This window comes from Myotis davidii, unplaced genomic scaffold (genome assembly GCF_000327345.1).
Source record: "Myotis davidii unplaced genomic scaffold, ASM32734v1 scaffold535, whole genome shotgun sequence".
Classification (NCBI taxonomy): Eukaryota; Metazoa; Chordata; class Mammalia; order Chiroptera; family Vespertilionidae; genus Myotis; species Myotis davidii.
Window position 1 is genome coordinate 1,685,838 of NW_006286980.1, and position 14,378 is coordinate 1,700,215.

The following is a 14,378-nucleotide window of genomic DNA, read 5'->3' on the forward strand; positions in this document are numbered from 1 at the left end:
GGAGAGAGAGGGCTGCCATGTTTTCCTCCCCACCCATACAAGTTATGGAAACGAGAGAGGGAACGCAGAGTGACCAACATCCTGGATCCCAGCTACCACATCCCTCCATTGAGAGAGAGACTGTATGGCCGATTAACCCAGATCAGAGAGCTCTTCCAGAAGGAGCAGCCAGCTGGAGAGAGAACACCCCTGCTTCTGTAGATGCCAAAGGGCTTGGTCAGTGTGATCCTGAAGAACACAGGCAGGCACTGCTGCAGCTTTGGTGTTTGTGCCCAGCCTGCTTCAGCAATCTCCAGTGCAAGTCTAATAAGAAAACAGGCTTGTGTATCTGTGTGGTGTCCTTACCGATGCATGGAGATTATAATTCTAAGTGATGAAAAGATGACCGAAAAATGGGTGATAGGGAAGCTTTTCCGTATTCCAAAATACTTGAGAAATTACCTCTTGGTTTACATAATCAACTTGTTCCATTAAATAGATACACACACACACACACACACACACACACACACACACACACACGCACACAAATTAAAAAAACTGATTCTCACATAAAGCCCTGATGTTTTCTTTTCACAAGTCCTGGAAAATTTCTCACACTTTAGTCCGTCTAAACCTGGGGGGCAGGGGCACAGAGGGTGGTTTGAGTGTTAGACTGAGTTTTTTTGCTACTGTTTAGAGATTTAGGGATTTGATACTGGGTCTTTGAACTTCTGAGTACAAAAGGAGAACAAACTTAAAAAGTCATTACTTAATTGCATCTCTCTTAGTATCATATAGTAACAAAAGGTGTCATTCTTTTGCTTATTTTTGTGATAAAAACACATTTACTATATCATTTTAAATGTATAGTTTTTGCTTTTTTGTTTAAAATGGTAATTTAAATAGCTAAATTATTTCAATTTGAAAATAGATCTAATTTATATAGATAACAGAACTTTTATATGGATGATTAATTTATATTCCAAATAATGGCCTGGTTTGTTTTCTGGCCCTTTAAAAGAGTATTGATAGCTGATTTCTAATTTAAACCATATTAAGTGACATGAATTTTTGTTTTGTTAATCTTTATCTGCATTTTGTAGTTCTTTCGGCTAAATTAGTTATTAGCATTGATGTAAAATACAATTTCAAAAAATCTCTATATGAAGCCCTTTGTACCATCTGTGTTTTAAAGTGATGAGGAAGTCAAAGCACTCAGTGTTTAATGGAGCTACTTTTGAAGTAGAGGCTTGGCACTTGTAAGAAAAGTCCCTTCAGTTTTAACTTTTTTTTTTTTCCATCATGAGAATGTAACCTGGGTGCCTTGGGCTGCGTAGCTGCTCCTCATGGCCTTTTAACTGTCAGAGCCTCTGCCACCAGCTCTGCCTGGGACTTGACATGTCTGAGTGACAGGGTGGTTGTATGCACATTTGTGAGTTAACCATCATTTGAAATGATGCTGCTTTAGAGTTTTTTCAAAGCGCAATAGATTTTTGAAATTTCGGGTAGCTGGAAAATTTTCAACTTTTACTTTTGGAAGTGTCTTGGAAATGATTTATTCCATAATCCACACTATTTATATAACCGCAGTAACACTTAAACTTGAAGAAAATTTTTTTTTATAATTCACCGTAGGGATTCTGACTTCTGCCATATCTTGGTATGTTCTAACAAAGTTTTACAAAATGTTTGTGAGTTATTTTCTATACCATCAAAACGCATTGCCAGTGAAGATTGTAAAGACACAACACACTTTTTTGGAGGGGGATACAAATTGTTAAAATTTATGTTAATTTGTGAGTAATAAAAAGCTCGTTTGTACAATTTTTTAATAATAAATTCCTATTTTGAAAAAAATGCTAAAATGTCTCATTATAAAAATCTTATAAAAATTTTTTGCCAACTATCTTTGTACCACAGTAACAAGACATAAGAAGACAGCTTCATAGCTATAAAAACCATTATTTAATTAAAAATAATTATTTAAAGAATCAGTTTAAGCACAAATGAAATCATAAGAAATGAAGGAATTCTGGGGCAAGCTGATGTCTTTAGTGGGTTAGTTCATTAGAACTTCAGGTATGTCAAACTGAAGAAAAGTAATAGTATTGGAAAAGTATACTGTCCTATTTTGTTTCTGATAACCTGTTATAGGCTACCTACCATGTTTTCAAACCACAGTAGCTCACCAGTGCTATAGATCAATTGAATTCCATAGAAGATGAGATAGTAACTGATTTTAACAAAGAAATTGCTAGAATATTAGACCACAAATGGACTTTATTTTTTTTTTAAATATTTTTTATTGAGTTTTTACAGAGAGGAAAGGAGAGAGATAGAGAGTTAGAAACATCGATGAGAAACATCGACCAGCTGCCTCCTGCCCACTCCCCACCGGGGATGTGCCCACAACCAAGGCACATGCCCCTGACCGGAATCGAACCTGGGACCCTCCAGTCCGCAGGCTGACGCTCTATCCACTGAGCCAAACCGGTTTCGGCGGACTTTATTTTTTAAAAAGTATATTTTTACTTATTTCAGAGAGGAAAGAGGAGAGAGAACCATTAATGATGAGAGAGAATCATTGATCCGCTGCCTCCTGCTCACCCCCTACTGGGGATGAAGCTGGCAACCCAGGCATGTGCCCTGGCCAGGAATCCAACTGTGATCCTTTTTTTATTTTTAAAAAAGGCTTTATTGTTGCAAGTATTACATAGGTCCTCCTTTCCCCCTATTACACTGGCTGGGTAGGAATGGACTTCAGAAATCATGTTATCTGAACCCTTTATTTTATCGTATCATAATTATGTTGTTTTTGTGGTGAGAATAATTAGGAAATCCTTGATGAAGGAGCCAATTATATGAAGTCAGTTATAAAGTAGTGCCCAGACCAAAATTTGGGATGCCCGACTCCCTTTCCAAATGTGCTGTTATCATAAAGAAAATGTAAATCACTGATTACTTCTCATTTTTCTCTGGTGAACTGGTAGGAGGCTTCTAATGTTGCAATGATATTGCAATGATCTCTTCTTTGGGAGGGGGGTTACAATTTTATGCAATGAAAATGTTTCTTTCCAAGTTAATTCTCTGAGGTCCTAGGTTGTTATCCATTTCAAAGAACATAATACTAAAAAAATTCAATATCCATACTTATCTCCACAGCAGCATTTGTATAGAATGTTTTAGTATAAAGTTCACTCCTTGATGTATTTGATACCTGTTATTAAATATCATTAAAACCCCAAGAAGAGATAAAAAAAACCCAAAAAATAAATGTCAGCATTATTTTAAAATTAACTTGGAGAGCACACTAATTTTAATCACTCATCTTTATTGATAAAATAGGCTCCTATGCACTACACACCTTCAGAATAAATGTAAGGTTCTGCTTAACAAAAAAGTATGGGGTGGAAAACTGTTTCTATATGACAAAGTAAATGTCTTTAAATAGCAAGATCTTAGAATTATATCCAAGTAAGAAGACTAAGAATAAATTAATTCAACTTATTGGTTTACAAAAATAATTATCAAGTAATGTTTTATAATAGAGCTGCCTCAAACTGCCTCAGACAATCTCAACTGTGTAGCTTATTTCATTCTAACTTGGGATAAAAACTATATGAATGAATGTGCCATCAAATTAAGGAATACTTTCCCAAAAAATGAATAGAAAAGTTAAAAAATAAAAACTGTCATTTATTTATAAAACATTAAGGCCTCTGAATGAGAACAAAAATCAATTTAATGTTTGGGTCAATAGCCCTTTTCTATTCAATCAGCCCTATCAACCCCACTTACCCCAAACTTAAGATAGAAAAATTCTGAAAAGTAGTTTTTAATTTTACCAATATATGAAATTACACATAAAAATTACCATGTAAATATTTAACAAATTTATACTCAAAGTAAATTTTCTATTATGCTAATTTTAATATGTATTTAATATAAATGAGCATAATATATTTATATCTGATACTTCTTTGATCTTTTTATTCTGTAATCACCAAAAATAAGAAAAAAATTACATTTCAATTGATAAAGCACATTTCTATTTTTGGTGGCTTTTAAAAATTTACATACTGGATATATATTTTATTAAAAAAATAAAACAAATACTCCTAACTCCATGGATTTTTTTGTCCCTCTTTAACTGGAAAGTGATAAGAAAAATTTCATAGGTTATGAGGACCACATGGGTGCTTTAAGAATAGATCCAGAAATTACTTTTTTAATTTACTTTTTCTATCTCACTTAACAGTTACTTTTAAAAAAGGGACTCTATGAGGCAGAGGATATCCCAACTTACTTTGAAATAACCATACCTAGCTTGCTTTATCAAACATTTCAACTGCTAGCTAAATGAGCTACACAGTATCCTTAAATATCAACCACATAAGAGAAAAATCTCTTCATTAATGATTTAAAAGCAAAACTTATTCTTTCAGAGTAGTTTAACCTACTAAATATGTCTCTTATAAGATCTTCTTTCTTAGAAAGTAGTATTTCTTCTCTTTCATTCCTGAAATGCTTTCTCATATGCTTAGCAATTATGGACAATTGTTTGCAGAGTATTATGGTAAGTTTGCTAAAATTAAATTACCTCTTTTGTTTATGGTGTATATAAGACATTCCTACAGCCTTTCAAACTGATTTTTTTTTTTTGGACAAGAATTTAAATTAACGGGAAGGTAGATAGGCAATCATTAAAGCTAAAGTCTCATGGTACATAAGCTATTTGTTAACTTTGACACCAAACAGGGAGGATAAAACTTAGTATGATGATCTTCCACTCACCAAACTGTGGCAAAATGTGTATTTTAAAATTGGGATAACTTCATGAATTCCCACACATTTACTGGGAATATTCCAAGTATCATCCGGAAAGCCAACAGCACCACTGGAAGCTCTTGAAATGTTCAGCAGTCACTGTAAAAATCTTCAATTTGTTCAGCAATTAACAAACTCTTGTTTCTACTTTTCAACTGCATTTTGGAATAAAGTCTAATACCATGAACTATGCATTTTTTGTTGCTTACTCTTAAAAATGTAATTTACAGTGCACTGTACATGTTAAAGGGGAAAAAAGAGTAGCGTGAGATTGATTTTCCTGTTAATTCATTAACGTCAGTAGACCAGTCCCAGGGATCATTTGGAGCCTTGTAAGAAACTCAGACTCTTCAGCTCTTCCTCAGACTCAGGTCGCTATTCGTCACTAATGCTGACAAAGAAGTATTTTCTGATACATCATCTTTCCTAAGGTTCAGAAACGACTCTCGGGTTATTTGAAGGATCTCTCTCAAGCCTTTGTTTTCTTGCTATAAGAAAATAAAGACAAAGATGCAGCCACCAAGTTAGCCAGCTACAAGAGCACTAACATACAGTATAACAAATAAGAAGCAAGTTCTGTAACTGACAGAAATGCACTGAATGATATATATGCAACTGAAGTTGGCAACCTGAATCCAGAGAACACTTTATTTTAAAGAGGAAGGAATCGTGTTCAATGGCTTCTACCTCTGCAAAGTCTTCTTATTTATGCAGCTATAATTGTAGACAGAACCTCAAAAATTGCCTTATTTTAACATCTAGATTTATATTTAAATACACTCAGAAAGTTTGTGAGTAATACCCTGGGACTACAACCTCTTAGTACTTTAGTACTTTTATTACCTCCATGATAGCATGGAATACAAGACAAGCCATCTGGTTTCTTACCTTACAGGAATTTGACAACAGGGCCGGTTGAGTAAATCATGATGTTTTTCAAAAAAGAAAGTAAGTGACCAAATCTAGACCAAAAGGTAAACAACTTTGCCTTTTTTTTGTAGATATTATAAGAAATGTGCACACATTTTAAAATAATTTTCATAATTTATTCTCTACCACTCTGCCTTTGATTTTACTTTCTAAGTTCAATGGTAAAAGGCAGGGATCAGCAAACTACAGTCTGGCTTGGGGTCTGTTATTGTAAATTAAATCTTACTGTAAATTTTGCATTACAATGGAAGAGTTGAGTAGTTCCAACAGACTAGTTTGTAAAATCTAAAAAATTTACTATCTGGCCCTTTACTGGAAAAGTTTGAATCTTGTATGCTTAGAAAGAGAAATAATTTTGGTCCTGTACAACCAATTTCTCCACCATAATTTCAAAATGAAGCTTTTAAAGTACAAAAGTCTATTCTACTGATTTGGCTTATTCAATAATGGTTTATGCTTTCACTACACAAAATAAAGGACAATGATTTATGGGATATATTTTCTGGCATAGATCTTTGAGCAGTTTCACCTACTTTTACAATTTAAAACTTACTTCAAGCTGAAATATTCTTTCCTGTTCCTTACAACCCTGTTGCTCATCAATTTCAATGGCTTTCTTCATTACTGCTGCCATTTCAGTTATCTGGTCAATATGTGCTTGTAATTCCTGAAAAAGAGAGATGGGAGTTGCAAATTAGTGAAATACTGTATTATTGTTATTTTTGGATCCTCTCCTCTCTATAAAATCTTTACTGCCACTTAATATGAATGTAATATTCACATACTGCCATTTAACATGAATATAATTAATATAATAAACAGGTATTTACAAGAAAGCTGACTGACCATGATCTTGCTTTTGAAATCAGATTTTAGGACTAGAATTAAGACTAAGCAGCATAATTTAAGTAAACCCACTTGTAAGAAGAGAGCTCATTTCACATTCCTTTCACTACAAATGATCAGCAACTTTTCTTTTTTGCACCTACCTATATGACTTGTCGAAGTAATGGGAAAGATAAAACTTTCTGACATATTCCACCTCTTTTCCCTGAAGTTTTCATGATTTATAAATCTTTTCTGTACTACCCATACCTAAAAATCCATCTCAATCCAATCTAGAACTTCCTCGATTATAATCCTCTTTGACAGCAGAAACTGTATCTTGTTTATATTTGCCTATAAGTGTTCAGTACATAACAAATAATACATACTGAGTAAAATGAACATAGTTCTGCTTTTAAGTATTAAAATATTAAATGGCCTTCTTTGCAAACTATTCAAAACATAATTTCAGTATAAAATAGTCATCCACTTTTTTAGTACAACAAGTAACACAAAATTCTTCCAATCCCATTCATTTTTCTTTTTTTGCACACCTGTACTAGGCAACAGAAAAATGAATTCCGTTAAGACATGTTCCCTGATTTTAAGGAGCTTACAGTCAAAGTGAAAGATACAGACAAAACATTTAAAATCAACATAAACTTAAGAATAATCATTTTTTAAATGAAAACCTTCTACAAACCATTGTTCACTGGCACTTGAGGGTTCTTTTACTATATTAAGACCAAAAGTTTAATATAAAAGTTAATAGTTCTCCAAATAAACATTAAGCCTCTTAAGTAGTTGTATATTCTCTAACAGTAGAATGGATTTGAGTAGGACCCCCCCCGCCAAAAAAAAACCCAAACAAATTAGCAAACTATGGAGAAAATAAGATGAAGAATAGGAATATCTTTAGCAAACACATTTAATACTTTCTTAACCAACAAAAATATAGGTCCTTTCTATACAATTCTAGTACACAGAAAAGGTAAAATATAGATCTGACATCATCCAATATGGTGCTATTTAAATTTACATGAAATAAAATCAAATACATTTAAAGAAATTAGCAATTCAGTTCCTCAGTTGTAGTAGTGACACTTTAAGTACTCAAAAGCACATGTGGCTCTCAGCTTCCATATTGAACAGTGCAGATAAAGAACATTTCCATCATTTCAGAAAGTTCTGTTGGATGTCCCCAAATTAGATTATGGTAGCAAGAATGATATCAAGACAAACATCTGTCATATTCTTAAAAATGATTAAAATCCCTCCCAATATAAAGGAAGCATGTAATGTTTAAAAGTAAGTTAAATACAGATAACTGCAGGGACAAATTGAATAAGGGTAATGAGTAAAAATTTTGAATACAAATAGCTAGCTCAGTTTATGATTTGATATCCTATGGGACTGACCTAGGTTAAATGATTACACAGGAAACAAATAATTCCTTGCCTTTAAAAGGGAAAACAAGATACCACCATTTTTTTTTCTTCAGGACAGAGTCTAAGAAAATCATCATGAAAAAAACCACCCAATTCTTTGATCAGAGCAGTATTTTTATAGGCCAAGTTCATGAATGATTCACTTATTACAATAAAATCTTTGGAGAAGTATCATAGATCTTTTATTGGGCACAAGAGGCCAGACCTGTGTTTTCAAAACTAAAGGCAAGAAGTGTTAGCAAAATAATCCTTGAACTGTCTTGACATGCCTTTCACTGTAACTTTTTTGCTTAGGTTTATTTCAATTTGGCTCAATAAAGACCAGCTATAAGTAAGGTAAAAAACAAACAAGCAAACAAACAAACAGACAGCTAAAACACAATGGAGAGTATACTATACTACACTTAATAACACATATACAAGGCATTTTATTATAAACTCAAACTAAAGGACAACAAACTGTCAAAAATCTGAGTTAAAACAGTTCATTTAATAATTTGAACAAAATTTTTATGAAATCAGATTAAAATGACTGCCAAGAACATATCTTTGATGTCCAGAAAGAGAATAACTGTTTAAAGTTTACTAAATTTGCAGCAGCAGTAAGGGCAACAAAATGAAAAGCTCGCCTGAACAACCTTTAAGGCCTGCCCTTTTCTAACAGGATGTGTATGATACAATACACGGAGAATCAATGACAGATTTAAAGTTTCTACATTGAATATTTTTGCATGGCTAGCACAGCATTTTAAAACTTAATTTCATTTATGTGCTGATTTAATCTGGTAGAAAAATTCAATGTAAAAAAACTCTTAAATGGACCCCCCCTTCCATCCGCATCCCCAAAATTGACTGTTTTATATAGTGTACATTCTGATTTGCTTCCAAGTGCCTTCTCTCCAGTCCATGTTGAGGTGCTTCAAGGATGTGTCGAGATGCATCAAGGAAGAATCCTTCGGAGCTGTTACGATGTACCATGTCAATCTGTAGTACAGAGTCATTATAATGTTAATACGGATATTATCCGTAATTTAAAAACTGAATGAGTGTTAGTTCATGCGTGTTAGCCAACTGTTTGAAATGTTTGCTTTTTTAAGATTTCCAAAAAGGCATCTGTTCAAAAATAATGAATAAAATGAATATCTGGATGAAAATGAGGTCTCATTTTGATTTTTAAATGTGTGCTCAAAAACTTTCAGATTAAGGGCAAAATTCTATATTACAGTAGTCCCAAAAGGGTCTCTTACTTCAAAATGCTGTTATGTGTGACTCTGTTACCCCTAAATGTGTTATAAAATTTTTTTTGTGTTTAGGTATGTCAGAGCACTAGTACCTAAACATGTCCTAGAATCTCCAATTTCTGCACCTGAATCATACCAGTTTCTCTGCTCACCCACCTCTGATTGTTGATGCCCAACCCCCACTGATTAATTCAAAACTGAATTTAGTTGGATTTCTTCCTTTCCTTACTCCTTCCCAGATGCTCTTCATGAGAACTAATCTTGCTTCCTCTGCTATTCCTGTAATAATTCATATCTCTATTTTAGGATTCATCACATTTGACCTTATATCAGATAGTTATGTTTGTATCTGTATCTCCCATTACACTGTAAGCTCCTATTATAGAATAATGGAACTTATTCATTCATTCATCCTATTATTAATAATAACTAAGCCAGTGCAAATGTTAATAGATGTTTGTTTAATTGAGTCAAAGTGTCTCCTTTTTGGGGAAAATCAAAATCACAAACATTAATATGTATTAGTTAGAATTAATAACAAGTAACTGAATAGTCATTTTATGGAAGGTAAGGATTGGCACGTATGACGAACTTAATTTATATAATAAAAAAAGATGGTTTACAACTATCTTAAGAAATGTTTCATTTTGCTAATTAATAAAACAGCTCTCTGATGAATGGTAAAATCTCATGTGTTTCAGAAAATATTCACTTCTGTCATAGCTACTACCAGATTGGAATAGCAAGGTGCAGTACCTTACTCTAAGCACTTTTTTTGGTCAAAGTATTCTTCTCTTTAGATCTTAAAAATTAATTTCTTATTTTTATTTTTTAAAATGTATTTTTATTGATTTCAGAGAGGAAGGGAGAAGGGGATAGAAACATCAATGATGAGAGATAATTACTGGTCAGCTGCCTCCTGCACACCCCTCACTGGGGATTGAGCCTGCAACCCGGGCATGTGCCCTTGACTGGAATTAAACCTGGGACCCTTCAGTCCGCAGGCAGACGCTCTATCCAGTGAGCAAAACCAGCCAGGGCTATTTCTTAGATTTTTGAAAAGAAGGACTTCTGAAATTTCTCAAGATTACATTTCTTGCCCTAACCGTTTTGGATCAGTGGACAGAGCGTCAGCCTGCGGACTCAAGGGTCCCATGTTGGATTCTGGTCAAGGGCATGTACCTTGGTTGCAGGCACATCCCAAGTAGGGAGTGTGCAGGAGGCAGCTGATCGATGTTTCTCTTTCATCGATGTTTCTAACTCTCTATCCTTCTCCCTTGCTCTCTGTAAAAAATCAATAAAATATATTAAAAAAAAAGATCACATTTCTTTTAACAATTTTTAAGTCAATTCACCTTTGTACCTTTAAAAAAACCTCCTAAGTTATACACTTAAACATAAATATTTTATAATAATCTCATTAACAACAGATACATTTTACATTCAAAAGATTGCTACTTAAATATCCAACATTTTCCTTTAGGTTAGGAGATGAATACAGCATAATTAATTAACATTCAACTCATATTTATTAATTTACTACTTTACTATTTGACACAAGACTACTAACTTCCTCAAATATGCAAAGTTGTCACGCAAAGATCTATTTACTAGGTATTTAATTTTAATAGAATAATTTAAAAATATCTACAAGCCCCAAGATGGAAGAAACATTTCAAAGAATCTAAAATGTGTTTCAATAGGTGAGAAAGATAAAAATGTCTTATAACAATCAATATTTCTTAAATAATATTAGTTATAACCACTAATAGTTAGCTCACCATTATCCATTATAGAAATTGACCTCATAATTACAATCTATTCTAATATTTTTATTCCATACCAGCAGTTAAAATTCAGTTTAAAATAAAAGGTAAATGGTAAAGATTATTCTACTTGTCTTCATAGCAGTTGTTAGCAAACACAAGGGACATACACAAAAGGAACAGACACAGGAATAACAAATGAACAGAAGGAATAACACTAATTTTTAACCAGTTTAGCTATCTCTAAACATTATGTTCCTGATATGTGATTTGGGGGGAGGAGAGCAAATTTTTAGTATGTTGGTTCTTTTCCTCTCCCTGACCCCCTGTTCTTTCCATTATAATCAAGATGATAGTTTGGATGAATCAGCCTTATTTAGAAAATAGTTTTAAGAAAAAAAATCTATCTTTATCTGTGTTCAATTTTTTAAAAAAGTTTTTAGCATTCCAATTTTTGTTTTTGCAACAGATGTCAATACAGAAATCTATTTAAAGAAATATTTCTTAAAAGCAGATAACCTTATAAAAATAAATTTGAATTGAATACTTACCTTTATTTCCCAAATAAAGTTTACTTTTTAATATATATTAAAGCTACTAGGAACAATGGTAGTTAGAAGAGTAAATAAAATAAAATGATCTATAACAAGAAATGAAAAAAATAAGTTAACCAATTGTCCTTCTATTCCATTTCCAATTATATTTATAGAATGCATTACCTTTGAGTGCTGCTCTTTTAACTTCATTATTATACCCGGGTCATCTTTTTTGCTAGCCATCAGCAATCTAAACATTTGTTCACGATACTTGCTCATTATCAGTTCCAAGGCAGACTGATGTTCTTCCAAGGATGTACGTAATTCTATCAAGAATAACAGTATATTTTATTCAAACTTGAGTTAAAGATATATAAAATATTCTCTTCCGTATTACTTTATTAAAAAAGCAACTTATAAAGAGGGTATAATCTAGCTATATAGGATAGTACAGAAATAAAAGATACCAAATGAAGTCCTTTATTAGTTCTTAAATTACCATTTAAAACTCATTTTTTGAGAATCATTTCAATACCCATTCAATGAATAACAATTAGGTATCAGATGATGCTCTATATTAGGAAAACCAAAAGGCAATGGAGCTCAGAGTGTAGTCGAAAAAACAAGTACATAAATAATTGTAATACAATGTGGTAAGTTCAGAGAGGAGCTCTACTCAAATATATATGAGAAGTCTGTGAGGAGAAATTGTTGAAAGCTTCACAGAAGTATGGTATTGAGGTGAACCTGCATTCCTTGAGCTGAAAAATAAAAAACATTCTAAGCAGGGAGGCATGAAAGTGACAGTACATTTAGGAACTAGTTTGGGATGGCAAAAGCAAAGGTTTCATAGAGAAGAGAGGTATGGGAAGAAGAAGAAAGAAAAGAAAGCTTGGAGTTGACTTTGATGGCCCATTGGATAAAGAAATAAGTACACAAGGAAACTGACAGGTTCCGTGACTTTAAGCAAAATGACATATAACAAAATCAATTTTACCAAAGACTAAATGACATAAAAAATAGTTAACTTCCTATAGCATTTCACCAACTATAAAATGAAATGAACAAATTGATGTTATTTGAAGACCTGATGTTGTACAATGAGGGTTCTTAAGCTAAATAATATGATCAGATAATTTAAAAAAATCAATCTGATGCCAGTGTTGAAGATGGATTGCAGGGGATGGAATCAGGGAGACGAATTAGGATTGTTCAGGAAGAGACTATGAACACCTAAGCTGGGGAACAAAGTGCTGGGATTGCAGAGAATAAAATTGAGTTATTTCATAGGTAACAACAATGGCACAAACTGAATATTTAAAGTCAGAATGTAAGATGACTCCAAGCAAGGCAGACATTCAAATGTAGAACAGAAGAAAGGGCAATAGACCTATGAAGTAGAGATGACATTAACATCAAAAAGTAAATTTAGTTGATTATTTTCCCATGTTTGACAATATTAATTGATCCCAAGTTGACAGTACAATTGTAAAGTTCTCTCTCTTTTAAAAAAATATTTTTATTGATTTCAGAGAGGAAGGGAGGAGGAGAGAGAGACAGAAACATCAGAGAGAGAATCACTGATAGGCTACCCCCTGCATGACCCACACTGGGGAGGGAGCCTACAATCCATCTGGGCATGTGCCCTGACTAGGAATTAAACCGTGACTTCCTGGTTCATAGGTCAATGCTCAACCATTGAGCCATGCCAACCGGAAGGAAAGTTCTCTTTTGATTTGCTATATGTAGTAATAGTATATCTTGCCTTTGTTTTCTTGTTGCAATTCTCTGATTTGTCTGTTTTCTTGCTGGATTCCCATAACTAATGTAGACCGTGGCCGATGTCTTGCAACTTCATTAAGTTCTTGAATTTCTTCTTGATACTAATGAAAATATTAAAAAAGAACATGTGGGAAGAAAGTATTTGAAAATGTAAATCTGAATCATATATCAGATAAGGGTCTAGTATCCAGAATATATAAAGAATTCTCACAACTAAATGAATGATAAGAAAACCCAATTAAAAAATTGGCAAATAAGGTAAGTTCTGGGGATATAATGCATAGCACGGTGACTATAATTAACAATACTGTATTGTGTGTTTGAAAGTTGCTAAGAGGGTAGATCTTAAATGTTCTCACCACACACATGAAAAAGGTAATTATGTCAGGTGAGGGAAATGCTAACTAATCTTATGGTAATCACTTCACAATACATGTGTATCAAATCATCCCACTGTATACTTTAAACATATACAATGTTTTATGTCAATAAAGCTGGAGAAAAAACTGGCAAAGGATTTGAAGAGACAATGCTCTAAAGAAAATATACAAATGACCAACAGCACATGAAAAAATGCTTAAAATCATTAGTCACTAGGGAAATGCAATTCAATATAAGATACCACTTCATAACAGCTAGGATGGCTTTAATAAAAAAGACAAATAACAAGTGCTGGAGAGAATGTGGAGAAATTGTAACCCTCAAATATTATTGATGGGAATGTAAGATGTAACTACTATGAAAAACAGTCTGGCAGATCCTCAAAAAATTATACACAGAGCTATTATATGACCCATCCATTCCACTCTGAATTATATACCCAAGATAACTGAAAACATGTCCACACAGAAACTTGTACAAAACTATTCATAGCAGTATCTACACTAATAAAAGAGAAACATGGTAATTGGCGTACAACTGCTACCCTTTTCATTGGCTAATCAGCGAGATATGCAAATTAACTGTCAGCCAAGATGGCGGCCGACAGCCAGGTAGCTTGAAACTAACATGAGGCTTGCTTGCTTCAGTGACGGAGGACTC

General features: G+C 33.2%; 1 protein-coding gene across 3 annotated transcripts in view; it reads right to left on the reverse strand.

Annotated features, from left to right (window-relative positions):
• Nucleotides 1-3,293: 3,293 nt before the first annotated feature.
• The window catches only part of FGFR1OP2 (FGFR1 oncogene partner 2), a 19,233-nt gene continuing 8,148 nt past the window's right edge, over nucleotides 3,294-14,378 (reverse strand). For 2 of the 3 annotated variants that reach the window (XM_015560780.1, XM_006758925.2), the window contains exons 3-7: nucleotides 13,321-13,438; nucleotides 11,739-11,881; nucleotides 8,883-8,996; nucleotides 6,293-6,406; nucleotides 3,294-5,297 (exon numbers count right to left, since the gene is read on the reverse strand). In XM_015560780.1, the coding sequence (XP_015416266.1) occupies nucleotides 5,160-5,297; nucleotides 6,293-6,406; nucleotides 8,883-8,996; nucleotides 11,739-11,881; nucleotides 13,321-13,438 (627 nt within the window). In that variant the 3' untranslated portion in view covers nucleotides 3,294-5,159. The remainder of the gene's footprint in view (nucleotides 5,298-6,292; nucleotides 6,407-8,882; nucleotides 8,997-11,738; nucleotides 11,882-13,320; nucleotides 13,439-14,378) is intronic. The other variant, XM_006758926.2, reaches the window with a different exon arrangement.